Below are 24,048 nucleotides of genomic sequence, written 5' to 3'. Positions count from 1 at the left end.
TTCACTTTCCTTTTCTTGTTTCTGTTCTCTCTTTCTCTTTCTGTTTGTCTGTCTCTCTCTTAATAAAAAACTAAATAAATAAAAGGGGGACCTGCTCGACGGTACTCCAGATTACATGTCGGGGCTGGACGACATGACAGACCCCGACTCCTGTCTGTCGCGGAAGAAGATAAAGAAGACCGAAAGTGGTATGTACGCGTGTGACTTGTGCGACAAAACATTCCAGAAGAGCAGTTCCCTTCTAAGACACAAATATGAACACACAGGTATATACTGTTCTAGACCCTTATTTTAATCCCCATGCTTCTTCTTCTTCTTCTTCTTCTTCTTCTTATTTTATGTTTTTTTTTTTAAATGTTTGTGTTGCCAAATCCTCTCAGTATGATTATATATATATCTATTATTATTTTATTATTTTCCTCCTTCCTTTCTTCTCTGTTTAACCCTTCAGTTGTAAATGTAAACCAACACCTAACTTGCTTCTTCGTCGACAGGTTTGCCGGCGAAATTCCACAAAAACTATTTATATATTTATTTAAAAAATGTGTGTGTGTTCTGAAATATCTCCTCACAAGAAAAGAACAAGGAGAAGCGAGAGTGTCGCTATCTTTTCAGACGATTGTACTCTTTATTCCCCTCCCCAATCCCCAATCATATCCTCCTGTATTAACCACTTTGCTATCTTTAAAAAGACACACATCAATTCACCTAGATATACAGAGAGCCGGAGAAAAGGAGGGGGGCGGGGGGCCTAATGCTTTTATCGGAGCCATTATTGGCGATAGATCACATCAGCGGAGCAGCGCTCAGAAGCTTCACAGCACCGATAACAAGTCTTTCATTATAGTTATTATACAGAGATCCTCTTTCACTGGGTTGCATCATTTATTTTATCCGCTATCTGTTAGCCGAGCGCTTCGTGCAGGCTTCGTGTTATCTGGTCGGACATAAAAGAGAGGGGAGCGTCGGAGCATCTGCAGAACTCTTTAAAAAAATATATATATATCTGCGCGGCGGACTTTCATGTTTGTGTCGCCGCCAGATGTTGGGACAGGAGTCACGTGGTTTACACGAGGCGGGACGCCATGTTTCCACACGTGGTGGGCAGCGGTGAATGAACCCAAATTAGATGTTTGGAGACTTCTGAGGCCGCTTTTATAAAAAAATATGTAAAAAAAAAAAAATAGAGGAGTGCAGGTAACTTTAGGTCCCGCGGGAGGAATCCTGAGTGAACTGTGTTTTGCGGCCGCGTCGCCACATTACAAGACGGAGGACATTTATGAAGCCAGACAGTTTATGGCCCCGTGTCATAAAACTATCTCACCCTGCCCTTGTGGCCAGCTTGGGTTTCTCATTTCTGCCTTGGCATCCAAAACCCGATCTAGCCCCAGCCCATCACACTGAACCTGAATTACATTCAGAGATAAGCAGGGTGACCCCTCGGAGCTCTTCCCCCCTCCTTCCCCTCATCCTCTTCCCCTCTGGCCCGTCGTGGATTTGTTTACTCCTTTGTCGCGCCTTCTCTGTTTGTTTGCTTTGCACTAGTTTATTTATGTTGCGTTCATCAGAGTGGCATGCATGCCTAAAATAAGTAGTTGTGGTTGAGTTTCTCCATGCTTTAACCGCGGGAGGGAATTTCCATAATGTCGGCCCGTGAATGCGAGCACACTTTCTCATCGGCCTCGCCGTTTGAATAAACAAATAGCCTCAAGTCGTGAGTCAAAGTTGGATTTAATGCTCCGTGATGTCATTCCGCTCCATGCCATCCAATCCATCCGAGTTTTTCCTCAATATTTTGCTTTCTTCTGAACTTGTGTGTGATTTGCTGTAGCTGCAGGACGTGCGAGGCAACGCCACTCACGTCTCCGTGTCTCTGTGTTTTGTGTCCCCTCCCCTCCTCCCCCCCTTCCCCTCACCCTCCAGGCAAGAGGCCGCACCAGTGCCAGATCTGCAAGAAAGCCTTCAAACACAAACACCATCTCATCGAGCACTCCCGGCTGCACTCGGGGGAGAAGCCGTACCAGTGCGACAAGTGCGGGAAGAGGTTCTCGCACTCTGGCTCCTACTCGCAGCACATGAACCACCGCTACTCCTACTGCAAGCGGGAGGCGGAGGAGCGGGAGGCGGCCGAGAGGGAGGCCCGCGAGAAGGGCCACCTGGAGCCCACCGAGCTCCTCATGAGCAGGGCCTACTTGCAGGGCATGACTCCTCAGGGTTACCCAGAGCTGGCGGAGCGCGAGGCCATCCTGAGGCACGACGCCGCCGTGAACGGAGGGATCAGAGAGGGACGGAAGGAAGTGGATGGAACGTATGCAAAGATCGGACGGAGGGACGACGAGTTCGAGGAGGAGGAGGAGGAGAGCAAGAGCATGGACACGGACCCGGACACGTTGAGGGACGAGGAGGAGAACGGAGAGCACTCGATGGACGATAGCTCGCTGGATGGCAAAACGGAAACCAAATCGGATCACGAGGACGCGATGGAGGATGGCATGTAATCAGCGGCGACATTTCACAAGCTTCCCATCTTTAGAAAGATTTAAAAAAAAAAAATAATTGAAAAAGAAGTTTTAAGTTTCTCTCTTTGGGTTCAGTATTCTTCTTCTTCTTACCTGCTCGGTTTAAAACGCCGTGTTTTAAGCTGTACGTGCACGTGCCTGAAGCTTCCGGGAAGCTTTTCTTTGACGGACTCCTCTTGTTGGGGCGGGGGGGTTGGTTAGTGGGAACGATGTCTGCCCAAGACCAAGACATGGACTTTAAAAATCAATCTGGAGGAAGGAAGAGGAGGAGGAAAAGGAGGAGGAGGAGGAGGCGCTGAGGGCAGGGAGGCATGGGTTTGTGAAATAAGCTGCATTATGCAAACCGAACAATGAATAAATGAATACATTTCAAAAAATGTACAGTACTAAGGCCTAAAAATATGTGTGGTGCTAACCTCCTCAAATAAACCCCCTGTGTTCCATAGTATTTATAGCACAACTAGTGACTTGTACAAATTGCACTCCGCTTCTATAATCATGAACAAAAATAATAAAAAGTATTGCCTATGTATATATTTATACAGTGTTGGAAAAAGAGCAGTAGTACCTGCACTACAGTCCTTCAGTATTACCTTTGTTATCACCTACCTACCTACCTACCTACCTACCTACCTGCGGTGTCGTCTTTAGTTTTTTTTGCCACAAACATCTCCAGCCACACTGTTGTTTCAGGCCTCTCGGATCAAACGAAGGAATTTAAAAAAAAATAAAAAATAAGAAAAACCCGACCGTGTGAAGGAGCTCAAAAGAGGAGGAGAAGGAGGAGGTGGAGGAGGTTTTTATTATTTTATTTTGAGAGGATGAAGTTTTAAAGAGACCTTCGTTTTAAGGGAAAAATACCGTTTATGGACAGACGTAGGGAGGGAGGGGAGGAGGGAGGGAAGGGGGGAGGAAAAAATGAAGGACGAAGCCTTTGTAAGGTGTTTTTTTGATAAGAAGAAGAAAAAAGAAGAAGAAGAAGCCTTATATGCAAACCTTTTAACCTGTGTGTTTTCTGCAAGTGCCACCCTCGTATTGTGTAAAAGGAAGGTTACTTTTTATTTTTCACCAGCTTCAGTATTAATGAAATGGTTCACCGTTGTTCTTTGAAGCACCCGTGTCAGTATTAAGACTTAATAGGCAGCAGTTCCTTAGTTTACATTATGTTGTGCAATGTTTTTCTTTTATTTTTATTATTTTTATTTGTCAGTATTACACCAAACCATTTTTTCTTTTTTTTTTTTGGAAAACAGCAAATTGCATTTCATTTTATTTGTAGGTTTTAAAAGAAAAAAAAAAACAAACAACAAAAAAAAAACATTATTTATGTGGCCCATTTTATATTTCCTAATTTTATTTATTTCATACTGTTGTGTACAGTACTATAGTTCTTCAATATATAGATATATTTTAGTAAAAAGGAACATGGTGTCGATCATAGGGGCAAATTTTACGTAAAGAGAGCATTTATTGTGTTTTGAAACATTGTGAAATGCGAAGTTTAAATCTTATTTTATTTTATTTTTATTTTTTTTTTCCTTTTATTATTTTCCAGTTGCTGGAAAATTCCAAATTTGGGAACTTTTATACAATTGTGAAAACACTGTATTTTCGACTGAAAAGAAAAAAAAAATTCCACTTTCTTCATCTTTGTTTCTTTTTTTAAGCTAAAAAAAAAAAAATGAAGAGGGACTGTTAAATACTATGTATGATATCATGACTGAAGAAGAATCTTTCCTGAAATGTCTTTGTAAAAGTATTATTGAATTCTTAATTTGTAATTTCTCTTGAAAATGACCCTGCTCGAATAAAAGTAGCCAAATTACAGAGTACCTACCGCACCGCCGCCGCTTCCTGTTTATTCTCAGACACGTACAGAAACAGAAAGTGTTATGATTGTTGTGTTAGCAACAGATTCACTGCACATTCTGCTGATATTTGTGCTCCTGCATGCAGACAAACGCTTTAAATATGGATCAAGACAGAACTTTAAGAGTCTTATATGTCGAAGCTTTTATTTTGAAATGCAACACACGTGCAAAAAATTGTTAATTCATCATTTGGGCCACAGAAAAAAAATTCATTTTCCAAATCTGGAGTCTGAAACCCTGGCTCGGGCTCAGGGGCCCTGACAAGGTGGACTCCAGCAGCGCGGTGAAGGAGACGCTCGACTCCATTAGCGGCTCGCGCTGCGTTATGCAGATTAAGAGCAGCATCAAAAGGCCCGAGATGAAAGAAGCGGCCCCGAAAAAAAAAGGTTGAGCAATGCCAAACATCAGAACGCGCTCTGCATATCCCCCGATTCGCCCAATCGATCGCGGGCGCCGCCGTCCGATCGCTCGCGGACCATCCCGTCAGATAAAAGGAGGGGGTCTTAAATGATTAGCCGGTGAATTTGATAACGTGCCGTGAACCGCCTGGACAATTACACATGCGGAATAATGTGTGAGCGTCGAGAGGAGGGAGGGAGGGAGGCGAGGGAGGCGAGGGAGGGAGGGAATCCTCCCCAGAGCGAGAAATCTCAACCTTCCTCTACTTCTTACATTTTAAACACCGGTTAGAGTCGACTCTCGGGAAAGGTCAAAGGTCGAGATGGATGTGTGATGAAAGGGTGCTGCAAGAGTTGCGGAGGCAGAGAGGGAGAGAAAAAGAGTCGGGGAGGGAGGGGATTGATGAGTTAGGAAATTAGAGGGAAGTTGTTCTACTTCAGAGGGCCCTTCAGCTCCTCTGCCATCTCTTTAGTTATTTATTTATTTATTTATTTTCCCCCCGTGCTGTCTGTATGAATTCCAGTTGTCACTCTTAAATATCGGCTGATCCGGTCTAGTCTTGCATTTACTGATCAATACCGTCTCAGACTATTAGCCGTGGGCCCAGAGGAGGACGGCTTTTAATTGCAATCAAGCTGCATGATGGTGCCCACGATTGATTTTTATTTTTTTTTCCCCCTCCTGTGAGTGTGTGTACTCCACAATTTTTATTTTTTATATATATAAAAAATAACGTTTTGACTGAAATTGCTCCTTTTACGCCACACACACACACACACAAACACACACACACACACACACAGAGAGAGAGAGAGAGAGAGAGAAACATTTTTCACCGATCTCAACCTGCATTGCTGATTCTGATCTGCTCTGATGTGAATCGGTGTTTGGGAGCGCTGCCCGTTTGCTCGTAGAACATTTAAAAGGGAGGAGAAAAAAAAAACAACAACAACACGAGCGTGTAGTAGTAATTCATACGAGTGTCATGCAGCCATATGCCTGGGCCAGATTGGTGGTGTATTTTGGACAGCTGAGCTCTGATGATTCACTGCTGGGCCTTGTATAGACCAAAGCTAAGTGTACATTTTGCCTCGGGCTACTCTGCTGCCTCCACAGATACACTTAGCTGTAAAAAAATAAATAAATAAATAAATCCACTCGTTTTGCATTAAAAACTCTCATCCGTCTCGCTTATTCACCCTCAACTTTCGCTCCTTTTACCTGCTTCTTTCCCGGTTGTCGAATCACCTCTGTGTTTGGTTTCGAGAACGGCGTGTGCTTTAAGAAACAGAGGGCTTACAATATGGAAAAAAATAAAATAAGGAGGGGAGGCAGAGCACGGAACATCGACGGCAGAATGAAGACGTAAGGGGGGAAAAAAAAGATCACGCTTTAATGCACAAAGTAAGAGTGATAGAGCATGACAGAACACGTCGGAGGCCAGTGAATGAAAATAGGTTTGAGGTTTGGGTTGCAACTGAGGATTTGAGGAGTACATTTTCCATGTTGGAGTCTGCTGGAGAACAGATCAGAGCCTGGAATAAAATAAATAAATAAATAAATAAATAAATAAATGGAAATTACTCACGGGTGGTTTTTATTTATCAGATGAAGGGAGGAGTGGAGATATTTACTGCGGGGCAGGTGTAGCCTGCAGGTATGCAGATTAAAATCTTATCTTCTATTAGTTTAAACGCACTTTAACTGTGTTATGTGTTCGTTTAGTTGGATGATCAATCACTTTTATATGGAGGAGAAAATTCACAGAGAAATAGGCCTACAGGTGAAGCACAGGTGTATCAGCGATGGAGGCCTTACTCTAGTTCATGCTAGCTCAATGTCATGGCTCCATGAGACACTAAAAGGATCTGATCATTAATTAGTTCACATGTCTGCCTTTATTATTTATTAAATGCATCACCTGATGGTGGACACCATGAGGAGGAAGAGGAGAGATCGAGGTGAGAGTGGAACTTCCGCTTTGCAGAAGCTAACAACGGCTAACAGTGATAGCTGCTAGGCTACAACCAGGACATTCATAAACAAAATGAGCAATAAAAAGCGCTGATGCTAAATAAACTAGCCGCTGCTAGTAAAGTTATGTTCACACATAACAGTGGATTAAATATAATCTACATCGATCTATTTTAATTGCCTTTTTAAAAAAAAAAATTCAATACAGATGTAGCTAGCTAGCTAGCTAGCCGGGGAAGCCTCGGTAGCTGAGACTGTTAGCGTTCGCTAGCGGTTAGCATGCTAGCTCTCCCTCTCAAGGCTATATCAGGGTGAATTGACAGATTTTATTTAGATTTGCTGTTAATGATGTTCTGCTTGGGTCAGAAGAATAAACAAATTTACACGATTTGCTCTGCTTTAAGTTGGATAGCTTTCATTTGAACACAGACGTAGCTAACAGGCTAATATGAGTGACAATATTAGGGCTACGCAGAGTAGCTAAGACTGTTGGGTTAGCATGCTAGCTCTCCCGTGTTAAGTGAATCAGCTAGCAGGCCGCGTTGTTTTGTTCATTTAAATGTCAGGGATCCGATTTCACTAACTTCACATTTAATGCAGATGTACGTTTAAAACGGTTTTGATCATTTCTACATCCTTTAATTTGGCTGGACTGCTGGTTTCACTGAACGCAGATGTAGCTAACAGGCTAATTGGAATGCTAATATAATGGAAGCTAAGACTGTTGGGTTAGCATGCTAGCTCTCCAGTGTTTCCTTAAGTGAATCAGCTAGCAGGGCCTGTTGTTTTGCTAGCGCTTAGCATGCTAGCTCTCCTTTTTATGTTAAAGAAAGCCGGCAGATGTTATATTAAGCAATTAAAGATCGGGATATTGATCAATTCTTCACATTTTGTTCTACTTTATTTCGGCTAGCTTGTTGGTATTATTGAGCGCAGCTAGTAGCTACCTAGCTAATCAACAGTGCATGGAGGCCACAGTAGCTAGCAAACACATTAGGAACAATTGGTTAACATCTGCTAGCTGTTAGCATGCTAGGTTTGTGTTTATTTATTTATTTATTTATTAGCTTATATTAGCCTGAACTGACAACTTTTATGTGTTTTTACAGAAGATTATGTGGCTACGTAAGGATTTATAGCAATAAATGACGTTATTTTAGAAGTTATTCATCATGTTTGGTCTGTCTGTCTCTCTCTTGGTTATATTTGGTTACTGAAGAGGACAGTGTTTGTGCCACTCATGCCAACGTGTGGGGCGACAAAGAAAAACCACGCTAATGAAGCTTTTATTCTGCTCTGATCTGCAGCCTGTGACAAATATTTACACGCGGGAGTAGAAACACACCTGGAGAGGAAGACGGCCAGTAAATAAACCTGACAGCGAAGAATGCAGGTTTGAAAAACACGCTGTAAAAGAACAGGAAACATGCACGTAAACATTGTTCTGTTTGTCTGCGAGTACATGAGTCTCTTTACAGTCCACTAAAACCACGCAACCACACATTTCTGAACGGGTTAAATAGAGACGAGCTTTTAGGAGTGGTATAGGTTTAAAGACGGCGGGTTAAGATTCTCCTGTTTGTAAGAAGAAAACTGTGAAAAACACGAAGCCACAGCTCTGTGCGACGGAGTGTGACCTGTTGCAGACCTGCTTCTGCAGCAGCTCAACTATTGTTTATTTCTTTCTTTTTGTTTCATTTCAGACGCTCCTTTCTTAAACCTCACATCTGTCTTTTTGCAGGTTGTTTTTGCGGCCTGTTTGCAGAAATCTTCTGCAGAAGAAGAAGAAGAAGAAGAAGCCAGTGTGCACCAAAAAAACTCCACAACAAGTAGGAGACACAAATAAAGTCTTTGTGCAAATGACATCTCTGATGAAGTGTTCTTTATTTATTTATTTTTACAAAATACAGAAACCATAAACCTATTTTTACTTTGGTCGTAGGCTGTTTGACTATGTCCCCAGTCTTTTCGATGAGCTAAACCAAGCTAACAAATGTTATTCTCGGAAATAAAGGTAATATAACTCGATAGACATCCAGCTAGCGGCTCTTTTACTTTACGCAAACAAGTAAATAAACACCTAGTGGAACGAAACAAACTGATTTGTACAAAATTAATACCGAGCAACTTCATGCCTTGCAAAATATCGTAAATATCTCCAATAGGATAAGTTCGCAGGCTTAATTTTAACTGCTAGCGTTAGCGCCTGCTACATGTAGCGTCTGTCTGGAGCAGGAAGTGACCGATTTAGTCTGTTTTTCACCAGAATGTGCAGAACTTTATTTAACGTGTGTTTATTCTCACCCCCAGAACTTGTAGGTGACAATACTGAGCTCATGTATGGGCGGCAAGAACTATTTTTATTTATTTATGCATCGACGCCGTGAAAAGATTTTGGATGAGGAGGCGAAAGTAGAGGAGACTCTCACACTTTTGACCTCATTAAATTATTTACATATCCCCATATGCCACCCGGACCATTCGCAGGGCACATGAAGGACGAGCCCGGGCAAAGACGAGGGAGAGGGGGGGGGGCGGCCGGGGTGGTGCTGGAGATGGAGCACTCCTCGGACCTGGCACTCGGCGAGAGAAAGTTCAATGACATGCAGGGAGGAAAAGCGCAAGTGACCAGCAGGGATTAGCCAATCAGATCGTCAGAAGAGCGGCCAGCTGTTCGTTCTGGCTGGAGCGAAAAGAGCCTCGGAGCAGGTGGCGGTGCCCGGTGCCAGCGGTGCTACAGAGGAGGGGAAGAAGAAGAAGATGATGGTGATAAAAGAAACTCACCCTCGCCTAATGTGGGGATGTTACTGCATTACTTTTGGACTCGATCCTCCCTTTTTTTGTTCCTCCCCCCTCCCTCTGCCTGCCACTTATTCCTTTGCCTGCCATTATTATTCATAAATACAAGAATATCTTATCTCAAAAAGCAATTAACTGAAGGTGTGAAAGGTAAAAAGCAGTCGGAATTCATAAAAGCTAATTATTAAAATGATACCAGAGTGAGTTTTTAGTCACTGTTTCATCCCTTAAATAGCCCTACACAGATACCCTGACCCTTTTAAACCTTTTTAAAGGTGTATTAGTGTATTTTTTTTTGGGGGGGGGGGGGTATATTTTGGTGCATGTGAATTTGGGGAGGGGTGCAGAGTGCCATCCATCGCTGCCTCCTCCAGTGAATACAGCAGCTGCAGAGCGTCACAAAGACAACAATGCTCTGGCCACCGGCGGGGGTCCGGTGCACCGTGGTGATGTTGGACAGCTCTGCAAGGACCCCCCGCTTGGAATTTTATTAATTTGCATTTATCGTTTTATGCTCTCGCTCGCACCGAAACACCACGTTTGGCACCGCTGAGTCACGGTGTGGCAGGCAACGGCGGGCCGGGCCCCTGCAGAGCTCTGGACGGCCCCTCTGCTGCTGCTGCTGCTGCTGCTGCTGCTGCAAGGAGGTCATTTCAAAAGGGGACGAAGAAAATAAAACAGTTTCTAAATAAAATAAAGGTTCATTTCCAGTTTAGATCACTGACATCCTTCAGTCACTCAGGAGGAATGTCTGCTCCTTCTACTCCTGATTTATTTTAGTATAAAACAAAGATACAATCTCACCATCTTTCTTTTTCCACAGGTTGAATGCACCTGAATAAACAACATCTGCAGAAGAAGAAGAAGAAGAAGAAGAAGAAGAAGAAAACCACAACAGGTAGGAGATCTTCTTTTTATTATTAAAACTTTAAGACATTGCATCGTGTTTCTGCTGCAGGATTGCATCAGGATTCTGGTTTGAGCTTTAATAACTGCTCCCACCCTTGCGTTGCCTGCGACGCTTGCGTTGCACGTGGTTGATTGGCTTCACCTGACGAGGAGCAGATCAGAGGGGCGCGGCCGCGAGAGGCCTGAGCTCGGCCTTGGAGCTCGGAGTTTGAAGGATTGGACTTGTCTGCGGCAGCGTCCTCCGTCTGAGTCCACACCTCGTTGCAGGCTGCTCACGTGACGACGGTGATTTCCTCCAACACTCAAAGGAAATGATCTGTCAGCCTGTCCGTCGTTTAGCCAGCCTCCCTCTCTCTCCCTCTCCCTCTAAGGGATAAGTGATTATGTGTTTTGCCAATGCGTTTGTGGAAATCTTTTGATATGCACAAACACAGATTCTAATGCGCCTGCAACAGCGGCTTTTTTGGCTGACGGCTGATTAGGATGCCGGCTCATGGCTGAGTCCGCGGGGCCCCAGCTGGACGCAGGGAACATCGCTCATTACACATTTTCTAGAAGGGAGGTGGGGGCCGGCTGGGGTGGGCTAATTCACAGCGCTGCGCAGCATGCCGGTGTAGGTGTAATCATATCATTCTAAATCACCGGTCAGTAGCGCGCCGGCAAAGCCTCGGCTCGTGCCAGAGGGCCGGCTGGAGCCTGATTAAAGCCGGGCCAAAGACAAAGTGACACGTCCTTAACCTCATCAGAGGAGACGTTAAGCAAACCATCACTTACCCGTCAAGGTGCGAGGCTCGCCCCGCCGAGACTCTCCAGCCCTGAATGAATTTTCAACCTCTTCCTCTCCTCTTTTTCTTTTTTTTTTCTCTTTTTTGTAAATTAGAGCTTTTCTTCTCGGGGTGCCGCATGCATTTTTTATGAAAGGCATCATGGCCGATGGTGGATGGCTGTCTGGGCGTTCCCATCACTAATACGCCACTGTCCTCTTGATTTAATTAGACGTTGGCCCCCTCCACTCCCGACAAGGAAATATCTGCTCTAATTAAGCGGTATACTTCACCAGAGGAAGAACAGACAGAGCAATTCAACGCAAGGTTAATGTGCTCATAAAATATCCATGATTTCTTGCCCTTTGCCCTCTTTCTTTCTTTCTTTCTTTCTTTCTTTTTTGCATCTTTTCCTAAATTTATAAAACAATCTTTTGCTTTCTGATTCTTTCTTGGAGAGTCTCCTGGCCGTTAATGGACTCAGCTCTGTTTTGCACCGGCCTCTCTGGAAACAGATAATTACTCGCGGGCGAAGGAGGCGAAAAAACCTTCGCGGTCCCAACCTCTTCCCCCGCCTGCAAGAAGAAGAAGGAGTGAATGCGGCGTTACATGTATGCAATTTTCTTAAAGGAAGCATTGCCTCTGTAGCCTGCAGGGATTAGGGCCTAATGACAGAAGTTAATTATATTAAGAGTAATTTTCAAAAACAGTTCATGAACTGCAAATTATACTTAAAATTGCTCCTTAATGCTCTTAACTGTAATTAAATTGCCTAATATCTTAAGAAAATGAACGTGCGGGACAGGAGTAATGGGTTAAAGGAACTTTTTTTTTTTTTTTTAAATGTTGTTTCACTCACAGGATGTAGGTTTGGACGCTAGCATCATGCTAGTGGTGCATTCATGAAGATGCATTGCAAACTTCCTGTCATTCCTCAGTGGAATTAGTTTTTTTTTTGTAATTCCACTTCCTTCCTCTTCAACAAAAAAAAAAAAATAACACGTAAAGTGAAAAGTGCTCGAGCCGTCGTAGGTTTTAATCCCCCGAACGGTTGACGACAGGAATTATGTGCGTTTGTCTGCTCGTAATTAGGTGTACTTCTTCCCCGAGTTTTTATTTAATGATTGGCTTCTTTACAGCCGGGCCCGGCCACTTTTGAAGCGTAATGATTCCCCACTCAGGCGACTTAAAAGGTGCAGGCGAAGGAGTGGAGGGAGGGGGGGGGAAGGAAAGGGAAAAACTTGCCTGTCGTCCCGCCGCTTTGAACAGCCCCCCTTAATCTGTACAAAATTTAGGTCTGCCGTGCTCTTTTCCAGATCAAAGGCTCACGAGAAAGTATTATTCAATAATAAGTGGTGTGTTAAACCAGCAGAACGCCATTGTGAAAGTACTTACAGGAGCTTTTTCACCTCAGAAAGAAGGTTTGGAGGCTTTCCGAGTCATGCCATTTGTGCAACTGTGCATATTAAATCTAGTTGGAATTTCATGTTGCCGGGACTGTCTGTTCCGTGTGGCTCAAGTGTGTGTTTGCGCGGGGATCTCACACACACACACTTGCATGCAAAACTATGCATGCACACAAAAAAAAAAAACACACACTCGCGGTATCTTCCATCTCCGCCGTGAAGCCAGACCCCCCTCGGCTTTTCTCACTTGTAATCATGTCCAAATTTGCACAGGAAGGCAGGGGGAAGGGGAGAGCCATGTGAACTTGTGTGGGTGTTTTTTTTTTATTTATTTATTTTTTTTATTTTTCTTACAAAACCGGCTTCTGATTACCGCCGATCTCAGGCGCCCGAGATCCAAATCACCTTCTAAAGCCTTTCAAAAAGAAAAAAACTCTCTCTCTCTCTCTCTCTCTCTCTCTCGGTCTCCGTCCTTTTTCAACTAAGAAGTGAAGATTTGGCTTCGAGGAAAAGGAGGAAGACCGCTATCTGCCAAGTAACAAGTACATAAAATATAAATGTAAAGAATGCAGAGAGAGGTCCTCGCTGGTGGAACGCCTCGGAGGTAATTGGTAAACAACGAGCCGAGCCGCTCACAGGAAGTGGAGGTCACAGCTCCACAAATGACTCCCAACGAATCCTCCTCTCCTCCTGAATACATTTATTCCAGTCTGTAGGTGTGTGACTCTCTCCTCCAACAGGCCAAACATTCAGCTGTGGTTTTGCGGCTGCTGTTTCATCATTAAATAAAACCTCTATTACTTCCAATTTAAAACTACAAGTTGCGCGTTCGGTGTTTTCAGCTCGCACCTTTAACTCCCCGCTCTCATCTCCGCGGACCAATTACACTTTTGTGTTCTTTTCTAAAAGATTAATTACTGCGTATTGAGTGGCCTTTTCGCTAGTTGTTCTCCTATATGCGTGCTCGTAAGTGGAAATTTATTGTTCTCCTCTGAAATCCACTTTAAAAGCCGCCTCTCCTACCTTCCATCGCTAATTAGCTTGAAGTTAAATATAAATTGACGTCGGCTCAAGATTTTGTTCTTGTCGGGGTCGACGTGTGCTTGGCTTCCTGCTGCACGTCTCCATTCGGTCCTCGTGTGCTCTCGGGCAGCTTGGAGGAGTTTGTGTCGCTCGCTGGTGTAAGTGTGTGTGTGTGTGTGTGTGTGTTGGAGCCCACCTTGGCAGTGGCCCTAGCTATCAGCGGGGCCCAGCCGGCATGCTAGCTAAGAGACCGTTAGTGTTTGTAACAAAGCCGCTTTTCACATTTGTCCTCCCGGGCGACGCGAGGTGCAACCTTCCAGGAAAGACGGCGGCTCCGTTATGACGGAGCTGTTGCAGCTTCGCCGCCATGTGTGCTGAGGAAGTCTGCGCGACCACTCAGACCAGGACGTCTGGCCAATATGTGTCGCGCAAGACAATGAGAGAAGAAAGAAACACCTAGAGGAAGAAAGAAAGAAAGAATAAACGGCCAGAACGCTCTTTCTCCCCTGCAGGAAGTTTCTCCGAGAAGTTTGCTCGGCCCCGTTTCTCCAAAAACGCCCCGCCACCCTCATTTGCGTGATCTCGCCGAGCATCAATCTGCTGTCGGTGACGATGTGTGTGATAGGGCCGCTGCTGCCTCCTCTGATCGCCCATGAAGGCTTTAATTAGTTGCATGGCTCAGATTGCAGGTTGTCAGGGGCTATCGGCTGAGGCAGGGAGGATGAGGATGATGATGATGGAGGTGGAGGAGTGGTGGAAGTGGACTGGGTGAAGTGGGTCAGGGCCGAAGTGACACCGCCGTGTGATGTGACCCGATAGCGGTGGGGTGGATGGTGCGCGGACTCTCGTCCTGTTATGTCTCGGGCCGATGCAGGACGCCGGTAGCCACGGGGCAAACAAATCAGAGGGAGTCAGAGTGACGCTGGCTGAGTTCTGCACTCCAGAAACTCTGGAGCTCGGACATCGTCCTGTCTTTAGACCTTTACTCTCTTATAAGTCCATTTGACTTCCTTCCAAACCTTTTTCCATGCACATAAAACCCCACCAGGGTCGATCTTGGTTCCACATAGCGTGCCGGTTTCACCGCCAAGTCTCCGACCATGATATGAGCTGGTGTCTTCTTGTCGCTGCCTAAACAGGGCATGCGTAGCCACGGGGCAGCAGCATATCAGAGGTGATCAAGCATGATGCAGGCTGAAAAGACAAACACACACACACACACACACACACACCAAGCAACTTTGCATTTGTTGCAGAGTTGGACTCAAGTTCCTAACAACCCCTGGAGACGGTGAAAGCCTCCATCGTTGTGTTTCTGATTGACGTTGTGTGCACGATGACGCCACAAGCAAAGAAGAAGAAGAAGAAGTCGTCGTAGCAGTGAAGCTAAACCCAAAGCGAGAGCAGCCGAAGGAATTGAGTCGTCACCAGCGCCGTCGAAGAAGGAAAAACAGCTGCGACCGACGGCTCCCAGGAGCAGCCAGTAAAACGGCAAATAACAACAACTTGAAAAGGTTTCTGCTAATTTGCCAAGCGTCTCCGAAGAGTTTAGGATTCCAGTCAGAGTTGAGTGATGATTAGATTCTTCTTGTCGCGTCTCCCGGTGCCTTTAATATGCAAATGGTAGGTATGCAAAGCTTTTCTTTAAAAGACATGTCCTGGGGCGGTAGCAGTGGGCTTCCAGGGAGAGCTCTCTGTGACGGCGTTGAAATAAATAGTTGTTCAAGGATCACACAAGTTCGTATCTTGGAAAGATGAAAAGCGTAATTGACATGAATAATTTATTTGCATTGCCGGTATCTTAAACATCTCAGATAGCAGATAAATAAGAACCTGAGTTCAAACGGCGCGATGCGGCGCCAGCGTCGACGGGGCCGTCCCCAAATATTCAGAGGGAATTACATCCCTCAGATTAGTCGTCAGCCTTTAAACTCATAATGGCGTTTGTCCTAAGGTCACCGCGCCGCAATTATCAAATATTACCCGAATCCTCGGAGGTGTTGGGAATAATGATCTGCATATGAATTATTAGGTTGCTCCTGAGGTTTTGGGACGGTGAACGCAGAGGGACGGGGGCGTGGGGTTAGGGGCTCAGTTAAGGTAGATAATGGACGTCCTCTAGATGTGTTTTGCTTCATAAAAACGAGCCTCTACGCTTTGCTAAAGCTCAAAGTGATGAGTTTAGATGAATAGTTTGTCGAGCCAATGATCCAAAACCAGAAGATTATGAGTTTAAAGGAGCAGGAGGTGGAGATTTTTGGCTTTTTTGAGCTCAGAAGACGAACACAGACTAGAAGATGGTCGACACATAATAAAAAACCACAAAAAGTATTGATTTTGTGCATTTAACACAACCGTATATTAGTTTAAAAGCGTCAAAACATGCAAAAACTACAAGAAGGTGTGAATTAGTTTGATTTCTTCCTTTCAAACTTTTGTCTTTACACAAAAAAAATCATCTTCTGTAACCGCTTGTCCTCTGGAGGGTCGCGGGATGGAGCCTATCCCATCTGTCATAGAGTGAGAGGCGGGGTACACCCTGGACAGGTCACTTAGGTCAATTTAGAATCACCAAAGAACCTAAGGAGCATGTCTTAGAACGGTGGGAGAAGGAGAACCCATGCAGACACAAGGAGAACCCAGAACCTTCTTGTCTAGTCCTCATTTTATTTCTGGTGATGAATACGTGAGCGGGACTTGTCCCGTTTGCGTCCGTCCCCAGTGACCCACTGACATTTTTACCAAAATGACGAAGCCCGCCTTTCACCACCACCATCGCCGCGTCCTTCCTCCGCTCACAGGCTAAAAGCGAGCGCTCAAACTGTTTTAAAAATTGCAGTTTGACCCCCACACCCCACCATCCCTCCCTCAGGGGGCATAAGAGGAGGTCCTCACACTCGGAGCTCAGTCCTACTGCATATCTCCGTTGGCATAGTTAGAATTCAGAAGTGCTCGGCTGTAACGGGAAGGCCCCTCTGATTAAAGAGAACCCACAATGCCCTCTGTTGTTGTTGTGAACTTTTGACTGCGTGGGCCGGGCCTCGACAGCGGCGGACCGCGCTGAGGAGTCGGCAGCGGGGTGGAATATTTGACATTTCTCCGTGATGACAGCCTTGTTACTACTCTCGTTTTTTTCTACTGTATGCATCCTCTCTCCCTCTCTTTCTTTCTCTTTTCTTTGTGTGTGTGTGTGTGGATCTCCCGTGGCAACACCAGATCTGATTCGGATGACAAATACTTTCCTGCTCCTCTGGACCGGTTTGGCAAACTCCACCCAGCGCGCTCAATAAAATAAAACATAAAAAAAGAAAACCAAGTGACTGTTTGACATATGCTGGGCGTGAATCTATAGGGAGGCTTATTTTTATTTTTATGTTTTTGGTGCACAAACATCAGGACCTGACGCGTAACCCTTCACATGCCTGTTGTCATGAATACCGTCCACACACACAGAGACAGAGACAGAGACAGGGACAGGGAGAGGTCCAACAAGGCCGTCATTCAGAGAGGCTGACATTTAGGACGCGAACATTCGATGCAGAATAAGATGCAGGAATTCTGAGAGTTAGTTAGCTAGTTAGCGGCCATGCTAACGAGCCATGCTATAGGAAGAAGGATGCATGTAAATAAATGTTCTCCCTTGATTCTGCGTGGGTTCTCCTCCTCCCACCGTCCTAAGACATGCTCGTTAGGTGTCCTCGTAGCGCCCTATGACAGCCGGCTCCATCCCGTGACCGTCCAGAGGAGGAGGAGCTTTTATTTTGACAGCCAACGTGACCTTTGACCCCTGCTTGTGATGTCACTACCTGTCAGCTCAGGTGGTAATCTAATCAGATGCTCCCATCTTTTGTTTATCGGTGCTCTTGACTGTTTCTTCTTCCTCTTTTAAAGGTGCGTCGAGCTTCCAGGACACGTTACGTCCCCGTCTGTCCATGTGTCCGTCTGTAAGCAAGACGACTAGAGACACCAAACCTTGTGAGTACCAAAGCTGACCTACTTGCTCAGGCTTCCCTGCATTAGTAGTATTTTAGCAGCAGTGCTTTAACCGTCGCTCTCACACATTTAATTCATGAACTCTAGCCTGTTCTGGTTTTGGCTCGTAGCGCTCACTTTGTGCTCTGTTGACTTTAGCGATGTGGTTATTTTCGTGAACTACTTCTGGCTTCTAATTACAGCGTGTTTAGTTTTTTTTTTTTTTGCGTGGAAGTACAGGAAAAATCCCTGATTCAACAGAACCTCTCTAATATCCACTTTGTTAAACCTCTACTCCGGCTCTGACCCGGACCGGTGCACCGGTAGCGGCTCTCTCTCTCTCTCTCTCTCTATCCTTTTCTCTTTCTTTCTCTTTCAGCTCTGAAACACATCGTGTATTTTGAAGCCACGCCGTGCACAAATGAAACCCAGCATGGTAATGTGAGGCAGGATATGTAACCTCACAGCTCCTCTGCACCAAATAGCGAGTGTTAAATCAGAGAGGAGTCTCTGAATAAAGGAATACATTCTTATTGGGGAGGTGAAGGGCTGACAATGAACCCCCTCGCTCTGAGTTGAGCCTGCGAGAGGCCGACTTGTTCATCCCTTGTTATGCTGCTAATGTGTATGATTTAAGGGGGAATTATGCACATCTCAATGTGCCTATAAATGACATTATTCATGCACAGGTGCTGCACTAAGCAGCTCCTGAATGATAATTAAGATAATCTTTCTCTCTTTTTTTTTTTTTTCTTCACGCTCCCTCGCTCCTTTTTTCTCACGGATCCACTTTGTTCAGGCGATATCTCCTGTGTCAATACCTCGCTAGACTGCAGCCCCTCTCCCCTCAGCCATTGTCTGATCCTTATTCAGCACTAAAACCCGCACTAACAAGTGAGACCACGTCTATGTTCGCCGCCCCGCCGCCGCCCCCCCCCCCCATCCCCGGAGCCCGACGGTATTGCTGAGAAATAACGTGCCAAGTTGAATTAAAGTGAGAGAGAGTATAAGAAGGAAAAAAAAAAACTTTTGCGAGGCAGGAACTTGGCTGCAGCGTTCCCGAGGGAATTCACCGCGCAATGAATTTCTCAAACGAGAATATGAAGACATTGATGTTGAGCACTTTGCATATGATAAGCTCTTTTTCCATAAAGAGAAATGATTAGTTTGTGGAACAGTTGCTGGGGAGAAACTGTTCTGGGCTCTCGGATATTAAGGACATTTAGAATACATTAAAAAATAAAAAAATAAAATAGAAAGGGAAAGAAAGAGGGATTTTGTCACAGTTAGGAGGGAAGTTTAAACTTTGCACAGAGCGGACGCCTGATTCACATTAGTCCTGATGTGTTTGGACAGTAGCGGAGGGCGCCACGGTGCCAAACCTTTGCGTGGAAGTGCATCATCGCACAGATAGAGTTAGTGAATCCAGCTTGGTTTGTGTTATTGAGGAACCCGAGGCTGTTTTTTAGGGTTTGGGGTGGGGGGGGTGGGGGGGTTTGGAAGCTCTCTCTCCTCTGCGGTAAACAGTGAGTGATGATTATCGCCGTGCACCGAGAGGAAATCCAGCTGTATTGTTTTAGCACGGCCACTTGTTTACGGGAACCCCTCTCTCCGAGCGGATGGGGTCCGGCTTTCTTTTCCGTGTGCAAATCACTCGTTCTGTTTGTGTCTCTTCGATTTTCTTGTTGTGTTACGCTCTCGTTCTCTCTCTCTCTCTCTCGTCGTCGTCGTCGTGGTGAAAGCGAAGTCATCCAGTGTCTCCAGCGGCCTGCAGCTGGCTTTCATTAGCCCGCTTTTTTTTTTTTTGCCACACCCTTTCACTTCAAATAAACACACTGGGTATGTATACCAGAACATGGTAGAAGTAGGAGCTGTAAATAATTCACAGCATTTGTTTTAAACTGCTCCAGGTGCCTGCTAGGTGGGAGATAGGTGAGCACGGCTTCAAAGCTCAGCGAGGGTCAAGTGCATTTTTGTGGTACGAGCACTTTACTGGAGTATTTCCATTATATATACACAACAAAATACTTTAATCCACTTCTTCTCAAGGGGACATATTGTTCACGGTTGATTCTTTTTGTCCAGTTTTGGTCTCCACCTCCTACCCAGCTACTCTTGCAGCTAAAAATCCTCTAATAGAACCTTTTAAAATCATCCGAACCACATCCGATACGAGCTCACGGTTCGCTTTGCCGTAATGGAACATTTTATCGAGCCCTCTCTCTCTCTCTCTCCTCTCTCTCCTCCTCTCCAGCCACCGCAGAAATGAATTGTGAACACTCTGGTGCGAGACACTCCACCCATTTGGTTCTCTAAGAAGTTTAAATTACGAGTTTCTTGCAAGTTCAGTTTGGTCACAGATGGATCCGCGCCAGTTGTTTGCAAGAAGCGCAGGACATAAATTTGCCGAGCGGTTTTCGCTGCGGAATAAAATGTCACTGCAATAGTCAACAAGTCCTCCAAGACTAAATGACAAAATGGGCTGCGTGTCCTTCCAGCGCTTTCTGATGTGACGCCACGGTTGGCAGGACGGACGCATTTGTCAATACCTTCTAAAATGTTTATGAAGCCGCTGACGGGGATCCATATGTAATCTGATCTGACGCTGCAGCGGTTGGGTTTAGACAAACACGGCCTGGTTCACGTTAGGACAAAAGGATTAAAGAGCATAATGAGGAAATTATGAGGTACAGTTATGCATTAATTAGTGGGTCTCTCTCTTACTGTACCGTTAAACAAAGAACCGTGGACCTCAGACTAAATCTGTCACGGCTCCAGTCGCAAAAAGGCAGAATTAACTTCCTCTAAAACCCAGATTTCCTCTGCGAGTGACACTGAATCATATATATTTGAACTGTGCCTCCTGGCTACGGCGTGTCCCGAAACGTCTTTAATAAGGATGAGGATGTTAAGGGGGCTGCTATAGCTCCAGTTTTAAATTAGAAATAACCCAGCAGAACGCTTGACTTACAGAAAAGGTTAGCTTTAAACACAACACATTAATCTCTGCTTCTCGTTTGCACATTTATGGATCTGAATAAGTGTGTGTGTGTGTGTGTGTGTGTGGCCAGAAATACCCGCTGCCATTAACCAAAATATGAAAAAGCAATTACAGAAATGAGAGGTGTCCACCGACGTCCCGACTGAAGATTTTAAATCGGCGTTTCCGTGGAGGGATGTTTGTCTTTGGCTATCGGCTTAATCTAAATATGATGAGGCAAAGATGAAAATCAATAATTGTTTGGATCATAATAAAGTCTCTGGTTGTCACAGTGTGTAGCGCTGCTGTGTATCAGCAGGAGGAGCGTGTGCTCCCACCGGCCTCACATTTCCACCTGATTACAGTGATCAAGGCTCGGATCTGTTTTCACCGGCCCTGCTGCTTTTTTATTCTTTATTCCTTCTTTTCTTTTTTGTTTTTGCTTTCACTGATGACAGGCATTACAGAGGCAGCAATAATCTCAGTGGCTGAGTTAAGGTTTGTAGTTATTTCTCTCAGCATGCAGCTTAAAGGTGCGCTATGGAGTTTTTGACCAGTAGCGGCGCTGTGGAGCAATGTTTGAAGCAGAAGCATTGTTTGTGTCTGTTGCGCTGAGACACTTCGCAAAGCTAGTACATATGCTCTTTGCCTACCAGCAGGTGGCAGTAGTCTGTGTTTGTGAGGCTAGGAAGCCAGGAAGAGCTAAAATTAGCTAGGAGGCTAGGAAGAGCTACAGTTAGCTGGGAGGCTAGGGAGAGCTACTGTTAGCGGGGAGGCTAGGGAGAGCTACAGTTAGCTGGGAGGCTAGGGAGAGCTACTGTTAGCGGGGAGGCTAGGGAGAGCTACAGTTAACTAGGAAGCCAGGAAGAGCTACAGTTAGCTGGGAGGCTAGGGAGAGCTACAGTTAGCTGGGAGGCTAGGGAGAGCTACTGTTAGCTAGGAAGCCAGGAAGAGCTACAGTTAGCTGGGAGGCTAGGGAGAGCTACAGTTAGCTGGGCGGCTAGGGAGAGCTACAGTTAGCTGGGAGGCTAGGAAGAGCTACTGTTAGCTGGGAGGCTAGGAAGCTAGGAAGAGCTACTATTACCTAGGAGGAGCTACTAATAGCTCTAGGAAGCTAGTAAGATCTACTACTAGCTGGGAGGTCTGACTTTGGCAACAGCCTCCAAAAATAGGGGCCACAGTGTCTCACAGAGGGCCCCACTCTTTGTGTGGCTCTTTCTTTAGACTTTAGACTCTGCAACTACCTCCTTGCGTTCAAAATAAACAAAGTTGTAGTTGTCAAGAGCGTTTTCACACCACCCAAGAGAAGAGTCTCGTATCAGCTCAACCTTCCTCAGTCACCTGGTCTCGATCGCCGCCGTACATCAGAAGCCTCGTGATCATTAGAACAAATTAGCCTCAGATGTCGAGTTTGTCCGCAGACGTATGAAACGTTGCCGTGGCGAGGTCGGGATGTTGCTCTGATTAGATTTTGATGTCTGTTTCTGATCGATTATTAATGAGATGCACTTATTTCTGTGTTTGCCGGGCGGCGTCTGAGCTATGTGCTATTCTGCGCTGGTTGCCTTTCTGTTTTGTCTTTTACCTGTGTGCGCTGTACCTGGCTCCACGTACGAGTGTGTATATGTGTGTGTGTGTCGTATCACTTTCAATATCCCCCTCTCTAAGATCATACACAACAGAATCAAGGCAAACACTGAAAGGAGAGACGTGTCTAAGGGGGGTTAAACATCTTTGTTCCGTCTGCTCTTTAGAAAGCTTTAGCCGGCCCGTCTTCACTGAAGCGTACAGGATGTGCCTGATGTTTCCTTGGCAGAGGAAAAGGTAAAAATAGAGAAGATTCATCTGGTTTGAGTTCTGCGGCACCACATTACTTTAGGGGTGGTTTCTTTCCCCCTTTTTTTTTTTTTTTTTTTTTTGTTCAGCGGTCCTGGGCCCTTTTGTGTGATTGAAGCTCAAACGGACCAGGAAATGCAAATAATCCCGGGTTCTGGAGACGTCCAGTGACGTGATTGTTGGGACGGTGGCGGCGGCGGGGGGTGCGCTCTGGCGGGCTCGCCACATTAAAGGAGCAAAGACTCTGAGCGAGAGATGAGTGGAGACTGGGTTAAGTTAAGCGAGAGGGGAGGACTTCAAAGCCCGCTAGGTTGGCCTGCCGTATTGAGAGTGACGAGATGTGTCTTTTATTAATAGCGAGTTTCTGCTCTCGACTCGTTCCATTGTTCTACAATCACGGCAGTGTGGGGAGCATTTAAAAAAAAAAAAAAAAAAAGTAGAAAGAGCAGTTTCAAAGCTGCAGAGCAAATTACACCTTGATTACACGCAAGGGAGGAGGTTGAAGGATTTACTGTTTGGGATTGTTTGACGTGTCTTATTTTTAATCTAATTTTAGCCCCTTGTTAAAGGCACTAGATACGCTTTTAACAAGGTGGTGCCTTGTATATAGCGTAATTATTAACTCATAGTGAACACATGCACTTTTTCCATGACGTCCGTGCGTAGTTTCTACCTTGTGCTCTATCTTTGCGTCTGAGAAAGATTGTGTTCCACTTTGCAGTTTAAGGCTCGTTGGGGAAACCAAGGTGCTGGAATAATACACTGCCAATTGATGATGGGAGAGTCTGACCACTGCACAAAGCCTTCTCCAGCACATCCCAAAGATTCTCAATGGGGTTAAGGTCTGGACTCTGTGGTGGCCAATCCATGTGTGAACATGATGTCTCATGCTCCCTGAACCACTCTTTCACAATCTGAGCCCCATGAATCCTGGCATTGTCATCTTGGAATATGATCCATTGATGGAATAACCTGGTCATTCAGTATATTCAGGTAGTCAGCTGACCTCATTCTTTGGACACATAATGTTGCTGAACCTAGACCTGAGCAACTGCAGCAACCCCAGATCATAGCACTGCCCCCACAGGCTTGTACAGTAGACACTAGGCATGATGGGTGCATCACTTCATCTGCCTCTCTTCTTACCCTGATGCCCCCATCACTCTGGAACAGGGTAAATCTGGACTCATCAGACCACATGACCTTCTTCTATTGCTCCAGAGTCCAATCTTTATGCTCCCTAGCAAATTGAAGCCTTTATTTTCCGGTTAGCCTCACTGATTAGTGGTTTTCTTAAGGCTACACAGCTGTTCAGTCCCAGTCCCTTGAGTTCCCTTCACATTGTACGTGTGGAAATGTTCTTACTTTCACTATTAAACATAGCCCTGAGTTCTACTGTTGTTGTTCTTCGATTTGATTTCACATTTCTTCCTGGAAGACGATGGTTCTCCACTATCCTTCCAGTTTTTAATAATGCGTTGAACAGTTCTTAACCCAGTTTTAGTAGTTTCTTCAGTCTCCTTAGATGTTTTCTCTGCTTGATTCATGCCAATGATTTGACCCTTCTCAAACAGACTAACATCTTTTCCACGACCA

General features: G+C 45.2%; 1 protein-coding gene across 4 annotated transcripts in view; it reads left to right on the top strand.

Moving 5' to 3' along the window:
• Positions 1–4,351, top strand: part of zeb2b (zinc finger E-box binding homeobox 2b) — a 66,755-nt gene extending 62,404 nt beyond the window's left edge. For 3 of the 4 annotated variants that reach the window (XM_084574371.1, XM_084574372.1, XM_084574370.1), the window contains exons 9-10: positions 86–266; positions 1,924–4,351. In XM_084574371.1, coding sequence (XP_084430497.1) covers positions 86–266; positions 1,924–2,498 — 756 coding nt within the window. In that variant the 3' untranslated portion in view covers positions 2,499–4,351. The remainder of the gene's footprint in view (positions 1–85; positions 267–1,923) is intronic. The other variant, XM_084574373.1, reaches the window with a different exon arrangement.
• Positions 4,352–24,048: the final 19,697 nt, after the last annotated feature.

This window comes from Chelon labrosus (assembly GCF_963514085.1).
Source record: "Chelon labrosus genome assembly, chromosome: 24".
NCBI classification, from domain to species: Eukaryota; Metazoa; Chordata; class Actinopteri; order Mugiliformes; family Mugilidae; genus Chelon; species Chelon labrosus.
Note: the sequence above shows the minus strand (reverse complement) of the source record. Positions and strands in the feature narration are given on the sequence as shown.